At 39.3% G+C, this 17,262-nt stretch overlaps 1 protein-coding gene and 1 long non-coding RNA gene across 2 annotated transcripts in view; one reads left to right on the top strand and one right to left on the bottom strand.

Moving 5' to 3' along the window:
- The window catches only part of LOC145441388 (uncharacterized), a 39,207-nt gene that overhangs the window by 1,526 nt on the left and 20,419 nt on the right, over positions 1-17,262 (top strand). The window contains exons 3-4 of the mRNA XM_080319242.1: positions 285-409; positions 3,038-3,128. Coding sequence (XP_080175368.1) covers positions 285-409; positions 3,038-3,128 — 216 coding nt within the window. The remainder of the gene's footprint in view (positions 1-284; positions 410-3,037; positions 3,129-17,262) is intronic.
- Positions 12,634-15,666, bottom strand: LOC145438687 (uncharacterized). The gene is made up of 3 exons (XR_013915001.1): positions 15,526-15,666; positions 15,378-15,465; positions 12,634-12,761 (listed from the first exon to the last, which is right to left on the bottom strand). It is a non-coding gene; the product is annotated as an uncharacterized LOC145438687 (long non-coding RNA).

The following is a 17,262-nucleotide window of genomic DNA, read 5'->3' as shown; positions in this document are numbered from 1 at the left end:
TCCGCTGCGCTATGGCTCTCAGTACCCGTCCACGCTGTTCCAGTGCCAGGCAATCAATCAAGAAATGGTAGAAGTCATCATTTGTTCCACAGTGGTTACACAATAGCGTCGCTGAAACAACTTTTCGGGGAAGATGCCATTTAATGACCAATGTCCCGTTTGTGATAGGAAGTATGAGTAAGAGTACAAATAAGCGAAAACTACTAAGTACCTACTAAAATAGAAAAATATTCGTTACTGACCACAGCCGATTGAAAATGAATGGAATCATAATGTTTTAATAGGGACGGATCAGACGAGCCATATGTGTCGAATGGCGATGATGAAAGAACTCTATGCAGAAGACGTTCCCGGCTTTGCGTCCTTCCCTCCGACCTGCAACGACATCGAATGCTTTTGTGCGCACCCCGTAAGTATGAATTAACTAGGACGGTCAGAGATGAGGTTTTTACGCTTTTAAAGTACTTCCGCTTCTACTCAATAGTATTTCAGACCGAACTTTCGCACTTACTGTTTTTTAAAGCGGAAAGTTGCGTTTGGACGTGTTTCCGTTACGTTTATCGGTACGCAGTGCAATCGTCATAACGACTGGATGAAATGGTCCATGCGCGACTGTCGAAAAGTGATCCGATGTAGTGTCATTGGTCAATGGTCATTTTTCGTTAGTCGCAAATATTGGTTCTGCATTTCGTAATGTAGCAATGTGCGATCGATTGATAAAAGTACGAGACAGTGTCTCAACCAGTTTTCCTCTTTGCAAACACAAACCCCAAATATATACTTTCCAAAGCATCGTATTGTACTTATACCATTGAAGTAGGCTACTTCAGTACGACAGTACAGCAGTACTTCCAGTTCTAATCTAGTTGCAAAAATTAACACGATGATCAGCGTTGGATCAAACATCGGAACACACCGACTTTTTATGTACTACCTGGAATGCTATTGGTGAAACATTCAATTCAACCCATCTGTACTATGAACCAGTGGTTCTCTGCCTTTCGTATGCCATCTCACGTGTCGCCAATTTTAGACCAATTCATTTCCCTAGTATACTACAAAAGCCAGAGGGTTGTCGCGGAAGTATACTTATTCGAAATATGATTACATTTATTATAACAATTCGATGCTTGTACTATGACAATAATCGTGTACACAGAGCAGGGTTAATCCAGCAGCAAGTCCACCGGCAGCATGGAAATGCTACTATTTGCGTCGCTGAAGTAGTTGTACTAATCTCCTACTCCCTGTCAACACACCATGACTATTTATTAGAGTTTAGATTAATTGAAAAATTTTCAATAACTGGTGGGAGTGTTCAAGCTACTTTTGGTATTTGAAAGTGGAGATAGCTATAAATCACCGTACGTTTTGGTGGAAATAATGAAATCAAACGACTTACGTGTACAGCGATATAATAGTGATATGAATATAAAATAAAATACCAATCACATTGATTTCATGAGGGTAGGGTGATGGTGTTAAGATTTCGTCGCCCGTTACATTTCCTTGATGATCGTAGAATCTCAGATAAAATCCCGACGCTACAGAACTTGCTACTGTCAAGAATCAATCCTGGGTCCTCCGCCGTCAATGCTGGTGGTACGTGAGCTCGCCCAAGTATAGCAACATAAAGGAAGGTGATAACTAAACAAAGCGTTATGAATTCGGCCGAAGGTTTTGACCTTAATTCTAGTCACCCCAATATATTCGGGGGCTTAAAAGCGACATGACGCAGATTGATGACCTTTTTTTGTTTTTCAGTCATAATCTTTAGGGCTAGGCAAAATCGAGTACCGAGTGATTCGATTCTTAATAGCGTCTTATGCTTCGAGTCGAGTGAGCGATTATCACTCACTATGACGTCATCACATACAGTAAGATGTCCAAGTTCAAATATATATCTTTGATGCCACCACAAAGAATGTAATTGCTGCTGTGAAGTACATTAATGATACTTTGGTACTTTTTTGACCATACCGATTTCGTTGCACTTCGTGCCAACGTTGTAGGATGATATACTTCAGAAATGGGTTATTTCCGGGATCGTTCGTAGCTTTGTATTACATGTTTCACATGATGCGATGGGCAAATCAATGTTTCAAGACTTCCAGAGTGCAAAATGGTACCGTAACTACAATTTTCGGTAATAAATTAACTGGCAGTGGCGAGGAGCGTGTAATTTCAGTACTGAAAAATTCGCCTTTTACTACTCGACTCGAATCATTAAAATTAATACACGATTCAGATTCGAGTACTCGAATCACTGTGCCAAGCCCTAATCATCTTATCAAATCTTCGATATCTATAGTCATTTTAACCAGGCCGATATTGCATATTATGATTCCTAAGATGCCAACTTATAGCATGCTCCAGGCGTTTTGTAAGACAGCACATATATGAAGATTGGATTGCGAGAAAGTGATTAGCTAAATCAGGTGTGGCTGTTATTCACGGCCCCTTTCGAATATATATTTATATTGCGGCCGCATTCGAGGGCATGACCGTAAGGAAGTAACTGGACGCAAAATACCCATGTTCAACTGTCCATTTCTATTTCCGGTGAACTCCGGACTGATCTACTTTTACATATCGGCTAACTATTAGGGTTGGGCACAATGATTCAAGTGCTCGAATGTGAATAGAGTATGAATTTTATTGATTCGAGTCGAGTAGTAAGCGAAAATTCGGGGGCCAATTCGCAAATTAAATTTGCCTGTCGACGGTCGCAAACACATTTTAATTAAATTACGTGTTGACTGCCACACAAATCCTCTTCGAGGGCCGCAGGTTGGCCACTCCTGAGCTAGACAAACCTACAACACTAAGAAAGGGATTACAGACTCGAGCGCGCGTTCCATTTGTGTCGCACAGGTGCAGCGTACCACCACACTACTCGCCACTCTGGTTACTCGAAGGGCTAAGGGTGCCGCGAACCATATTTTGCCCTTTGAGAAAAGGTTGAGAACCACTAAACTAATTAATTACATTTTCAATAAAATGAGGAATGTGAATAATCTATTTACTATTTCTCTAGAAACGAAATGTGACGAAAAAGATTTCGAATGCCGCGACAGATCTGCCTGCATCCCAACTTCAAGATTCTGCGATGGAAGAACAGATTGCAGGTAATCAGTTGTTGTCGACTGATATAATTACAGTATCCCTTACGACGGATGAAGGTCTACAATCGATTTAGATCGAATTTTTCCGCAATTGAATTTCAGGTAATATCAATTGATCATTGAGCATGAATTTGATACGTGGTTGATATCAATTTGCGAATATCGATTGCTTTTATTGAATACCAAATTTTTAATGTAAAGTCTTAAAATGTGTTTGAACAGAGATAACTGCAATAATTATTTTTCATGGCACTCGAGTGGACTTAACTACATTCTCAACTTGTCCACGTTATTAGGTTCTAACATTCCTTGATTTATCTACATGAACAATCAGTTCTTGAATGTTTGAGTGTGAAAATGTGTAAAATGGATCTGATCACAGTTGGCGAATATACATTTGAAGAAGATGACTTGAAAGCACATTATACGCGCGTACGATTCAAGCTCGGCGCATATTTGCGTAAATCGTATGCACGTACGTTTCAGTGTCTTTCTTCTCTTTGCTCCGACTCTCGCGTAAAACAAAGGTAAATCGCGCGCCTCTTTCGTTTTGCTGGTGTGTCTATTGGATGTCAATAAGGTGGTAACGAGGTATATTGTCATAAGGGCACACTTATATCATGTAGGCCAGGGGTGTCAAACTCAACATGCGTCGCGAGCCGGATTCAAACCTTCAAACCACTCGCGGGTAGGGTTCTGGTTAAAATCATTTTGCCCTTGATTAAAATCGATTTTATTCAATGCATGATTTTTTTGATTTGATTTTTTTTGTTTTTATTACTCATAATATCAACAACACGAGCAAAAAAATGGGATGAATGACGACCATGTCAATCAAGGTGATGAAGAAAAACGCATAAACATTAATAATGTGGGCTGTGAATCATCATCCAGATGGTGTAACCTATGTGATAATGATGGGTCGCCAGAGTCATTACTGATCTGTTCTAGTAGCGAGGAAACATGTTAATTCAAATCGGGACCATCCATAATAATTGCATCTTCATCTTGATCGATGGAGTGGTTTCTGCCAGCAAATTGGATCAGAGATGAGGGAATCTTACGAATTCGACAAAGACTCCGGATTGCGCTTCGTTTGCGGTATCCCACCAGTGCCTCGGAAATAGCAGCAGCATGCCGCAGACAACTAACTGGTATCCACAGCAAAACGCTAACATATTGATTGACTATCGCTCTTTGCTCTTTTTCCGTCTGTCTGTCAAATGGCTGAACTATAGCGCTGCCGGTGACGAGATGCTATCTCTAGTTTATATAAAATGCACATGATTGTCCGATAATAAACCACATTCACGCATCTCGTCCGAAAATATAAAAATTAAATAAAATCAAAATGGAACATTTAAAATCAAAATTCAACGAAAAAACTTGACTTTAATCACATTGATTTAAATCAGCCTGATTTAAACCAGAAACCTAGTCGTGGGCCGGACCAGTCAAATGATTCCCATATGTAACCGCAAAATGCACGCCCTTGCTTTTCGTTTCAAACTTTAATATTGATCCTGTATATATAATAATACATTACATTGCGGACCATAGGGCTACATTCTAGTAACACCTTTATTTTCAAACTACGGAATTTGGACAAAAATTTGAAGATTGGTCTATTGAATAATCTTGACATTTGTTGCCTTGTGGGAAGTATTTCTCACTATAATATCTCAACATTTGTTAAAAATGTACTTGATAATACAGGGATTTTTCAGTCTACTCAGAATTGCTTCGCGGGACGAAATCGTCTGGCGGGCCGTATGCGGCCCGCGGGCCGTATGTTAGACATTCCTGTATTAGATGTATGACTTGAAAAAAATGCAGAATTTCGTGTGTCCTGTAGTCATAAATGATGTACGTTTGTGTCCTGAATTGAAAACTCACAAAAGTTGAGACTGTTTAAACAAAAATCTCGCGCACCAAAATGTTGCAGTTTCCTCTGTATGAAAGGTAGACTTTTTTGTAGATATAGAGTCTATAGTGGAATGTTGTAAATTAGTGGTACTTAACCTTTTTTCATCCATTATGATGCTATGAATATATGTTCGGAAGATTTAAAATTTTGTAGCTCACAAATACATATATAACTAGTTAATGATTTTGACCAAAAAGATTCAAAGCATCTTTAATGCACAAAGGGCTCTCACTCTTGCTCTTAAAAGTGGTACAGTGCCTCTCCATTCGACGTCGACTCGCTGTTCGCTGCGGAATAAAATACCTAGTTCGAAACATTTTGTGGAATATAACCAGACGTAGTGTGATGGTAGTATTTTAACGGGAAATTGGCGATCTAAAAGTACGCGTAATTCATTTTAAATGAATTATAATAAACTACTGCAAACATGGAAACATGTTATGAGCATGGCCGGCACATATTTCGCGCCCAGCGCGACGACGAATTTCGAGATTTGACATATTTTGTCGAATGTTACTTTGCAATTACAGCTCAGGGATATATGTCTGAAGAAGCCGCGAACGTTAATGGAAATGACGAATCTTTGAAGTCGTAATCAAACAACAGTATTGCCAAAAAGTGTAATAAAATAGACCCGATAGAAAATACCAAATAATATGTATTGTGATGTAGAACTGGTATTATGCGACTCTAGCAGCCTAATACTCCATCCTGAATCGAATCACGCAGTTGCGTCAAAATCAAATCGTAACAATTGTTGATAACAATCGAGAAAATATTCATCTAACAACGGCGAATCCGGATACGTTCACTCCTCTAAAGTCGCAGAACATCTTGAGTAGCCAGTACCGATTACAATTGCGACCGACGGAACGCTGTTCTGCAAAATATATGTCTTGACGAGTCAAGCATGATGTGTGGCAAAGGATAATTCCTTACCCGCCATGGTTGCCTGAATCAAAACGAGTGCGAGGACAGCTACGGATACAGTAAACAGCTTCAGGTTCAACAGTTTCACGCCTAAATAAGTCTAAATACAACGGCATATGCCATATCAATGAATAATACATACGCACAGGTAGGCCTATATACTGGACTTTTCTGTATATTGTTAGCTTGTCAGCTGTAAAAATTATTTCTCAGCATCCCGCTGATACTATCATGTTGATATCAGAAGTCCAGCTCATGTATTTGGAATACGACGACACTATAACGAATGCAGTCTAAAATTGACGAGTTTATATATAATCGCTAGTCTATATTGTGATGTTGTATAATCGTACACGAATTAGTCACGACATACGATCCAGGTCATTGGTTGTATGTAATGTAAAGTTTCGAATATGTTAAATGTTGTCCGCATAGCCGCATTAGCCTATATACATACATGATGTAATATGCATGGATGGTGATTCGTCCGTGATTCGTGTTACTGTTTTCCGTATTATATTCCGATATCTATAGCGCGTGCTTACGAATCAATGAACTGCGACAATCATTGACCTGCTACAAGACCGGTCTGATATGTGATAATATTTATATAATTCTTATCTGGAGTGCCTCTTCCTGGTAGAGAACTTCAATATACAATCTAATAGTATATTCATATCGAAATGAAGCCGAATATTTTCGGCTGACACCCTGACACTCGTCAGGAGTAATCCTCAGCAACTACAGAAGAGAATTGGAAAGAATATTGTATATCAACAATCGTATCACAAAAGATGACGTCACCGGCATGAAATTTCGAATAATCGGGGCGAAGAGAGCTCTTCAGCTCAATGTGCGAGTTTTGTTCGTACACGAGGTTCTTCTTTTGGCAAAGACTTGATTGGCATATATTGATAAAAGTCGACTGCAAGGCATTCAATTGAAAGTTTGAACGGCCACATCTGCAAATCTAATTCCTTGTTTGGTACCGTTAATTACTAGTATTCATTTTCACATTCGATATCAATCCAACCAAGTCGAGATTCATACCAATATTCAGAGATATGGTACATATGTATCTGATTCCAATCGAATATAAATTTTAAAATTCCGATTGGCAACTCCTAATGAGAATCAGGATGGAAATCAATATGTCATCAACAAGGAGTAATTTTAATGGATTTTTCAATCGAAAACCGCACGGCGGAAAGCGGCTCCACGAAGGCAATCGAAGAAAGAGAATGAGTAGTTGATAGCGGTATTTTCTCTCTTAGGATTCTAGTCATCTGTTTCCTCATCCTTACTTGAGACTTTGAAATGCTAGGGGTAAGGAACACAATTTTCAGTTTCGTTGCAATACGTTTCCTTCTGTATTTTGTGCTGATATATTTATTTTCTTTGACTTTCGGAAAAGTATTTCATCTAATAGGTATGATAAACTGAGGTAAACATAGATATCTGCTTAATTACATCATATTGAAATCACAATTCCTGGCGAGATTAACCCATTCACTTCATGACCAAGATACACCCTGACTACGAAAACATATCCAGGATTCACATAGGGCAGTGGTTCTCAACCGGGGGACCGCGAAGCCTCAAAATAGTTGATAACCCAATTTGTATTTTTTTAATTCAGAAATTACGAGGCAGTCTAGCTTCATTACTAGTAAAACTCTAGAGTTCGCATTAACAGTATGGCCGTCTGAGATGAAATTTCCTACTTTGCAGACTAATTTTAATTGTTAAATTGCCAATAGCTTACTGATAAAAACATTTTGCGAATTAGAGATGTTTTATTGGGGATTGCGCAAAGAAAAATTGGATGAGTAAGGTCAATCACGGTGACTTCGAAATGTTTACAAAAATTCATTTTCTCTTGTGATATACACAACCCTTCTTCCATGATAACTTCAAGATACTGTGCTAGATAGAAATGACCAAACTAAAACTGGGGTTCACGGGGTCCGTGACGATCCGAAAGGGGTCCGCGAAGACAAAAAGATTGAAAACCACTGACATAGGAGAATAGTGCCAGCGCCAAGCATAATTAGAGGGAGAGATATCAGCGAAAATGTTAGAACGTCCTGTAAGATATATTTACCTATCATGCCCAAAAGATGCACTTCAAGAGGGCTTATTCTGCATATGACGCGACAAAAAAGTCCATTCATCGGCAAGTAGACGCGGAACCTGTTTTCCGAGCACATACTCGGAAAAAGGATGTGTTTTTCTAGTCAATTCAAAAGCGATCAGAGTTAGGCGACTAAATGTCCCGTTTATATGTCCTAATTTTTCGATCCATAAATATTGGGGCACAAATTTGTGTCGAGCTTGATATCGGGGAGAGGGGTCGAAAAAGGGTGAGAACCACTGGTGCATACCATACCAGATAGAAAATCCTTCGTTACTCTATTCAACAATTATGAGTCACCATTATTAACATATCTGTAACATCAACACCAACATACGGCGAAGGAGGACTATATTTTGACAACAAATGATACCTGATATTGTCAGCATATTGACGTATTTCCAGTGATCCACACAATTTTGGCGACATGAAGATTTCAACTTTATTTGGTGTTTTGGTGCCGCCAAATCAGAAAATAACCATTTTTACGAATTTTCAATAATTGATCCTACCGAATTTCTCAAATTCTGGAAGGCGAAGCGATTATTGCACGTCACCATCATCATGTATGCCGTCGTTTTGTCGATTCAATATACTAACAGTGGTTCTTAAGATGTAGTATACGCGAATTCATTTCAGATGTGGTACACAATAAAATTACAATTTTCACATCGAATCGTTAGTAGGGATGGTGTGAACGTGAGGTTCACGTTCGCGTTCTGTGTGTGAACCTCGGAAATTCAGAGGTTCGCGTTCACAAACGAACCTTGATAGGTTCTGCACTGTGAACCTTTTTCATATATTACAATTTTCACTTCATTATGACATCTTTAGTACAAATTTATTGCATTTCAACTGCGGGCCACTCTGTGCATGCCGCTGGCAACAGAAAAAATCAACACAAAACGAATATGCACCTTGACAATCTCAAAAATTTTACTTGCTTTGTTACAAAAGTTTGCTCCTAATATCTAGCTTTCCGTTTGTGAATATTTAGCGACTCTCTGCTAAGAGCTCGACTCGCAATCACACAACGTTACGAGCGAAATACACTACATGTAGTCAGCGAATGATGCTTATTCAACCAATCAATCTTGACTTCATATGTTTATTGTATCATAAAAAAACCGTGCGATTGGGGTGTTGGCTACTGCTGTATAACTTATTAATGGGATAATATCGGTAGCAAGTATAGAAACCCTGTTTTACACTCTGCTCAAAATCAATGTAGCAATACTCAAACGCTGAATACATTGTCCGGTCTGGCCAAGACTGTAAAGGCGCAAGCATATATTCCATGGCAAGTCCTCATCGAAATTGTCGGCAAAGCGACGGATAATATTGATTTTATGGAAGTATTATATCATTTGATTGCGTCGGTTTATACATTAAGCGACGTTTAAAACGCCAATATGCACTTCAGCATTGTGGCATTATGTGGCCCGAGTACATTATACGCTATCACTTCGTTGAAAGATAGGGTTGGGATCAGCAATATGACGTCATTCGACGTCATGAGGTTCACGTTCGTGTTAAGACAGAACCTTACCAAAACCTTAGTGTATTTCTTTTCTATGTAGGAATTGTCTTCGTCGAATGCATAACTAAATCTTCATGCGTCCCTCAATTCAGTATCACCACGCCTAGGGCATCTCGTGGGGGAGACACAATTGCTATCGTCGTATTCAAGTTGGGGGTATTATTCAGAGGCGGAATTGCTCGTTGCCCGCATTTACTTGCTAATAAATAACCTATATTTCGAGTATAGTTTGGTTTTTCGGTAGTTTGTTGATACGCAACAAAATGATAGGACCGCGTGAGGGTACGCGGAAAGAAAAAAGTGCAACAATTGCAATCAATGCAAAGCCAGAAAGGAGTCGTTACAGCATGGCGAAATCAATCAATCAAACTCGTCGGAAGGCGTCACCGCGTTGAGTGTGGCGGCCATCAAATCTCATGAGTATATCATACAGCGAAGATAGTATATTGTAAGGATGAGACACTCGGTTCAAGTTCGTGTTCACACCAACCAGAACCTTTTAGAGGCTAGTACGATCGCCGACCGTGTCGAAGTCGGCAATTTTAGTTCGAGCAGATGATAATTTGAGATGGTCCTTCCTGTGGATTCTTTCGATATTGTCAGTCTTGATGCTGAGCTAATGAATGTATTCAATTGGAATGTCTCTGTCCCATAGAAGAGTGGTTCTCATAGGGTTGCATTTAAAACAAAAATCAATATAAAACATATTTAAAACAAAGCCCTTGTTTGAAACATTTTAAAGCCATGCCGTCACGAATATTCAGTTGTGACGTCATAGCGGATTGACATTGACAATTGAAAATATAGGGTAAATATAGCGAAATATGTACGTACTAGCTGTTGAACCGACTATTTTGAGGGTTCCAGCAATCCCATATCGTATACGTCGGCAAGATCAGGTGGAAACTGGCCGTAGATTCATACAACATATTTTTTGGAAAGTATTTACACAATTATGGTATAATTATAAAACTTAAAAAAACACTATTTTTTTTAAAAAAGGCCTTTGTTTGTAACACTGTTTACGACATGTTTTGAACAAATTGTTTGAAACCACTATTTAACTTCTCAGCCGCCGGCTGGCGGACCGGTGACGGTCCATGGCAGGTCTCTTGCCGATCCGACAAATATATTCAAATTTTGCATCCTTCATTATTTTATATAAGCACAAGTTGGACGCTTGTCAATTAATTGGAGAAACAAAACATCAAATTTTGGATTGATTTAGAAGTTTGGAACGTATTTTTCTGGACGGTACCGTGATAATAGAGAGTTCATGACCGAAAGTCACAATGGTACAAGTGTTCTACGAAACTATTTAAAAGTATAGCCTACAACTCGTGTCGGAAAAGTTATACGTGAAAGCTGCCGTGACTTTTGAAACCCTCGGTAAATTCTGACCGTGAAATTAAGTGGCACTCGGCAGTGTATTATAGGCTAATGCAAACAGCATTCCCGATTTCACTGTCACATTTCTTTCAAAGGACACCGAACAACCACTATCGAGTTAGTTGTCTTTTGAAGGATTGCGTGAGCTTCGCTTTGCTTAAACTTCAATGAAACCGCCTATAAATATATACTATCGAAAAGATGGCCATAAATAAAGTTTCCAATATCACATTTGGGTTGCATACATTAATCGTAATTATATTCAAGGTTGATTTTGATTTTTGAGGTTTCACGGGTCCGCAACATTTGCTTTGAAATTTAGCCGGTCTACGAGGTCAAAAAGGTTGAGAATCACTGTGCTGGAATATATGTCTTGGGATAGCGTGGAAAACGCTGCGTTGAATCAATCTTGACTATAAGTGTTGGAGACGGGGATCCGTTTAGGCACGTGTTATGTCCGGTAACTCCATAACGCAATATGAAAACATACTGACATAAAGTCGTGGTATTGTGAGATCGCATTGCGTTTGTTAAATGCGGCATTTCTTTCACGGCATCATGAATTCTCACGTGTACAAGTGCAACTTGTAGATATGTATTGTGTATCATAGCGAGATATGCGTATGTGCTGCGTAGTTATTTGGGCTTGGCCAAAATGAGTAACTGTGTAATTCGATTCCGATTCGAGTGTTAAAGGACTAGTGTGTTTTAAGCTTCTGGTAAGGAATATCATATTATGGTAACGTGCTTTGCATCACACAAGTTAAAGCATTAACAGGATTACTATGGATTACATCAGAACGAATTATTCATATTCGCGATTGAGGTGAGCCTCGTCGGCCATTGCGTGGGTCTGTTTGGCGAGATAGCGTATAGTGGTATGATCCACAGCTGCAACACGATGGGTTGCGGGTTGGAGTTCGACCGAGGGAGACCCCAGAATTCCTACCTAGTGTCATAGGTTTATCTAAGCTCCTCCACGCCATATCCTTACCGCCGCGGAGTCTTATAACTAAAGCCTAGATGTGGTATGAGCTAAAAGTCGAAAGCTACGGAATAAAAATGAAGAACATTGTCCTGGTGTAAATGACCATAGTCGTCGACAAACACCACGAGTATCATAAACAACAACAACATTGCGGCGGTCTCCGAATTCGGCTTCTTCCGTCACACAAGCAGCGCGAGGAGCATGATACGACGGGGTAGGGGCTCGGACCGATTCCGTGTATGGGTTCGCACCAGCGATCCTCATAACTGTTTTGGCTGAAGATTATACGACGTATTTTCAGATCGCCGAACTGAATGGTAGTCATTAGTAGATGGATTTTGGGTGACAGCGGTTGGCGCGGTTCAATATCGGGCTTGCATATTGCGAGACCAATGCTATAGTATTCAACACTGAGCTGTGGCGGCTATCGAATTGCTAAATAACTAAAATATTGAGCTGGGTACGAACGCAATAGCGTTGATGCAAATATTCACCGCTCAACCATGAAATAGACAAAGACAAACGGAAGCTATATATGCTCGAAGACGCAGATAAATAGCATAAGCTGTAATACAGTTTACACCACACAATGAATACCACTTTGCAATATTCGATCATATATTTTGAAGTTTTGCATGGTAAAGGTTTATGTGCTACGACTCTTCAATTGTACATATAGTCATTCGCCCTGCAATTTTGTCTGCGGCTTAGTGAGGTTACCAAGCCACCTGCAAACGAACAGAAATGTGACTTAGTTTTCGTATAATACTCAATTAAACGTTGGGACGGACCATAACATTTTAAAATATTTCTGTTTTGTGCATTCATATTTCAGATACAGCCTTGCGTGCCAATGACTATCAAGGGGAATTGATGATAATATCACAATAAACCCCGACAATCCGTCCAAAGATGATGTCGTCAACACTAAAATTTGATTGTGCAGATACAAATAATATTTTACAATTCTCATTCCCCATACGTAATGTGATGAAGCTGAGTGCTCCTTCGAGTACACTTTAGCAGACTTAAATGCACCTTGAAGATATAACGGAGTCGAACAAAAATAGAATTTTTAACCTATAGCCTTTCGATCGAAATAATATCATGTAAACTTCATGATACCATAGAATCCACATGAAACTTCGTGTAAAGATGATATCGTCAACACTAAGGGCGGAGATAATAAAGTGGGATAAGCAATAAAGTGGATTACCGCGTTCGTCAGGATTTATCAGCCCAGGATTAAGGAAACCGGTTGACCGCAGCGTATAAAGTCAGTGTTAATCGCAACTAGTATCTATAAAAACTGCATACACTGCGTTCCGTTCCTACGCACAAATATTCCCGATAATGACCAAGTCGATTGTCCACTAGGTAATGGCCCCACTAAACAATCAACAAATTATCCACCCACTCTTGCAAAACAATATCAATCTTCTATAATCCGTTTTAGCTCTACCGTACCAACTGGACATAACTTTCATTACAATGGGAGTAGCGCTATCAACAGGCTGCTGTTTCATTCAACAAATTGACTACTGACAGCCTACAACGCGTTTCAGCATTATGATGCAACAGATAACGTCACTTGATTGAAAACTCGGGACACCTGGTCTAACCGTCGCGCGTATCTTTTTCCAACTCTATGAGTCGCGATTAGCCGTATTTACTCACACGATTAGCATTCTTCCGGATCAGCTAACTTTATTATCTCCGCCCTAAAACTAGATTGACAAATTTGACAATTCCTATTCCTCATTTAGACTGGGAAGAAGCTGAGTGTTCCGTCGAGTACACATTAGCTAGGGTTATCATACGTCCTCATTAAGGAGGATTTGTCCTTCCATTCCAGGAAATCGAAAATTTCCTCCTTCTTGGCAATTCGTCCTTATTTGCAGCTTTTACAGATAGGCTACTGGACAATATCAACTAAAAATCCGCATAAACGACGCGAAAAAAGTAATGCGAACGTTCGAGCGGGTCATCCGGGAGTATAATCAAAGTGATGACCATTTTTAGTCAACTCCACAAAAGTAACGTACAAAAGTGGGTAAGTCGGGAGTCGAGTCGAAATGATCACCTTTGTTTTTATTCAATACAACAAGATTTCCAGTAAACATTTAAAAAACAGATTTTTCAAATTCCTAAAACTATCTTTCATGATTTTTTAAAAAGTGTCTTCTTTTCCAAATTCCAAAAAATGGTAACCAGACATTAGCAGACTTGACTGCATGTTGGGGTTGCCAATGAGTGGAACAAAAGCAGAATTGTCAACATGCTCTTCTTTGTTAGATGGTTCGTTTTCATCTTAATTCATGGTATTGTCACGAATCCTCATTTCATTGGATGTCTATCGAATTATTTCCAAATCATTTATCAGTGTCTATTTAGGATTCAGATATAAATTCATTACCCAGATGGTGTATCATAGCAAGGGACATGTATCCGGTGGTCGTAACTAGGGCCGAGCTCAGTGATCAGGGTAGTGTAATCTGAATCTAGTGCTAATTCTAATTAATCGACTTGAGCAGAAAGAGGTGATTTTTTCTAGTAATGAAATTCTAGTCTCGATAGTATTTTATAAATTGGAAACCTTAATTGGTCGTAGGCTATCGCCCCATATAAACATGTAGTCATAATGTCATGTATGGTGTTGACACGCAACAATGCTGTCTGGCGAAACGAGAGAGTAGCTCAAGAGAAAAAGAGCCAGACAGCATTGTTTAGCATTGTTGCGTCCCAATGCCAATCTCCATAACAATGGGGAAAATTCGAGGCTGATTGTGGGAGTTCCAGGGCCACGAGCGGAATAAAATTTATATTTTCGTAATCAGTGCAGAGTCAGCTTTCGATTGATACCCGTCTTACCAAATTTAATGCTCGGCAAGCCGGTCAAAAATGACCGTCAAATTGCCTGTAGCCAAATGGAAATTGTGACGTGATGCAATTTCACTGAGGCGTGAGATTTGCCTGTGTCGACACCATATAGGACACTATGATGTAGTACCAAGCTCCACACGGTAATTGAGATGAGATATATTTGAAGTCGTTATCAACCCACGGCTTTGTCACAAATGACAATGAAATAGGAGTGGTCGAAAATATAAATTATGTTTATTGTGATGTAGCAGTATATCCGCCGCATCAGACTAAAAGGTACACATTTGACCTTTGCATGTCTTTCCTACTTATATGACATGATAATGATGCCATACTAAAAATAGTCGACTCTACTCTGCCTGAGGCCTACAACTCGATAGAATCGAATCGCTGTGGACTCGGCTCTGTTCTGCCATTGTCGCAACAATGGTGGATAACAGTCAAAATAACTGTCAACTTACGGCGGTGCCACATCAATACACTTTCCATCGATGCATAGCTTCCTGAACTTCGTGCCAAAACCACAATCGCTATAAACGGAACACTGATCTGAAAGAATAGAGGTATTGAGGAAACTAACATGTTGGCTGGCAATGTATGATTCCTTACCCGCACAAATAGCCTGAAACATGAGGAATGCAACGGCTGCTACGAATACAGTAACCAGCTTCATAATACTCAGGTTAAACGTTTTCACGCCTAATTAAATCTGAAGACAACAACATATGCCATACAAATAAAACTACAGTGTGCGCACAGCAGTGACATATATATCATTGACGTACAAGTACTGGGCATTAGATTGTTAGATAAAATCCCTTTCTCAGCATCCCACAAGTATGATCAGGTTGATATCAGACGACCCCCGAACGTCCTTAACTTACGAAGACAGTATAACGTATGATATCTAACATTCACAAGGTTATATATATATATATTCGTTAATCTAGACTGCGATGTAGTATAATTCGACATGGATTAGTCACGACATGCGGTCAATGGTCATTGGTTATGTAATGGAAAATGTTTAATAAGTTTGCTGTAACCCACTTAGCCGAGTAGCCTATATATATATGGTGTAGTGTGCTGGATTAGTGATTCATTCGTTATACTGTTTCGTATTATAATCCGATATTTAGCGCGTGCTTACGACACGCCTTGCGACAAGGCGTGTCTGCTAGTTGGAATGGTACTTTCATAATTATCGTCTGGACATCAAATTCCATCATGTCCGGTTCGATTAATTACTAGTGTTATAATTCAAATGTAAGATGATACCTCGATGACATTCCAACCAAGTCAAGATTAAATTAAATAGCCATATATATCTGATTCAAAACCCGATACAATTTTGAAACTCTGATCGGCAAGTCCGTACGAGAATCAGGGTATGGGAAATCCATATATCTTCTTGGTGGAATCAAAGTAGCTTATGTTCATTTTACACATTTTGAGAAAATTACCTTCATGTAAAGTTTTCATTCTCTTTCCACCATGCTCGCCATGGTTAACTTTGAAACAATGTGACAAAATAATACGACCGAGATTTGACAGAAAAAATATGAAAATTGAAAAATGAATCTTGAAATTTGAAAAAATGGACATAAGCTACTTCCATTCTACGAGGACGATATCCGCAAAAAGGAATGATTCGAACGCATTTACAATCTAAAACAGCACCTGCAAATTCGCGCCCGGTAGGCAGACAAAGAAGGAGAATTACTAAATATACATGTTATTCTCTGTGAGGGAGTGTCAAACTCAAACTGGATTGAAGCGTAGAAATCGCTCTCGGGCCGGACCACTAAACTGATTCCAAAATATTACCTCATGTCATTGTTTCTCACTTGAATACATTAATAAATCACGCATATAAAGATATTACCTACAACAGTGGTTCTCAAACTATTTGACTTCGCGGACCGCTTTTGCACAGTCACGGACCTCGCGGACCCCCTCAAGTTTTAGTTCAAATTTAGCTCAATTATCGTGCAACCGCCATCTGTCATGTGCAAACATTAATTATGAGCCCGTGTTACACAGCAACAAATTGACTTTTCCTAAAGGTATCATCACAATACATGTAAATAATTGGCCAGAAATACGCGACCGTGTCTTGAAAATCAGCGCCTACGCTATTTCTGATATGAACGTGTGCGGAAAATCCATTTTTACAAATATATATGGTAGCGAGTGTAATATTTAAGCGTAATGCTTCTGAAGACTGATGACATGATAAAAATTGCTAATAAACCGAACCGAAGACAGCTATGTATGATCGCAACATATATGTTACCATAATTGAAGAACATATTTTTTAATGAACCTGGCTATTCATTTCCAGCA

Source organism: Botryllus schlosseri, chromosome 1, assembly GCF_051294905.1.
Source record: "Botryllus schlosseri isolate E-star chromosome 1, Bs_hap1, whole genome shotgun sequence".
In the NCBI taxonomy this organism is placed as follows: domain Eukaryota; kingdom Metazoa; phylum Chordata; class Ascidiacea; order Stolidobranchia; family Styelidae; genus Botryllus; species Botryllus schlosseri.
Note: the sequence above shows the minus strand (reverse complement) of the source record. Positions and strands in the feature narration are given on the sequence as shown.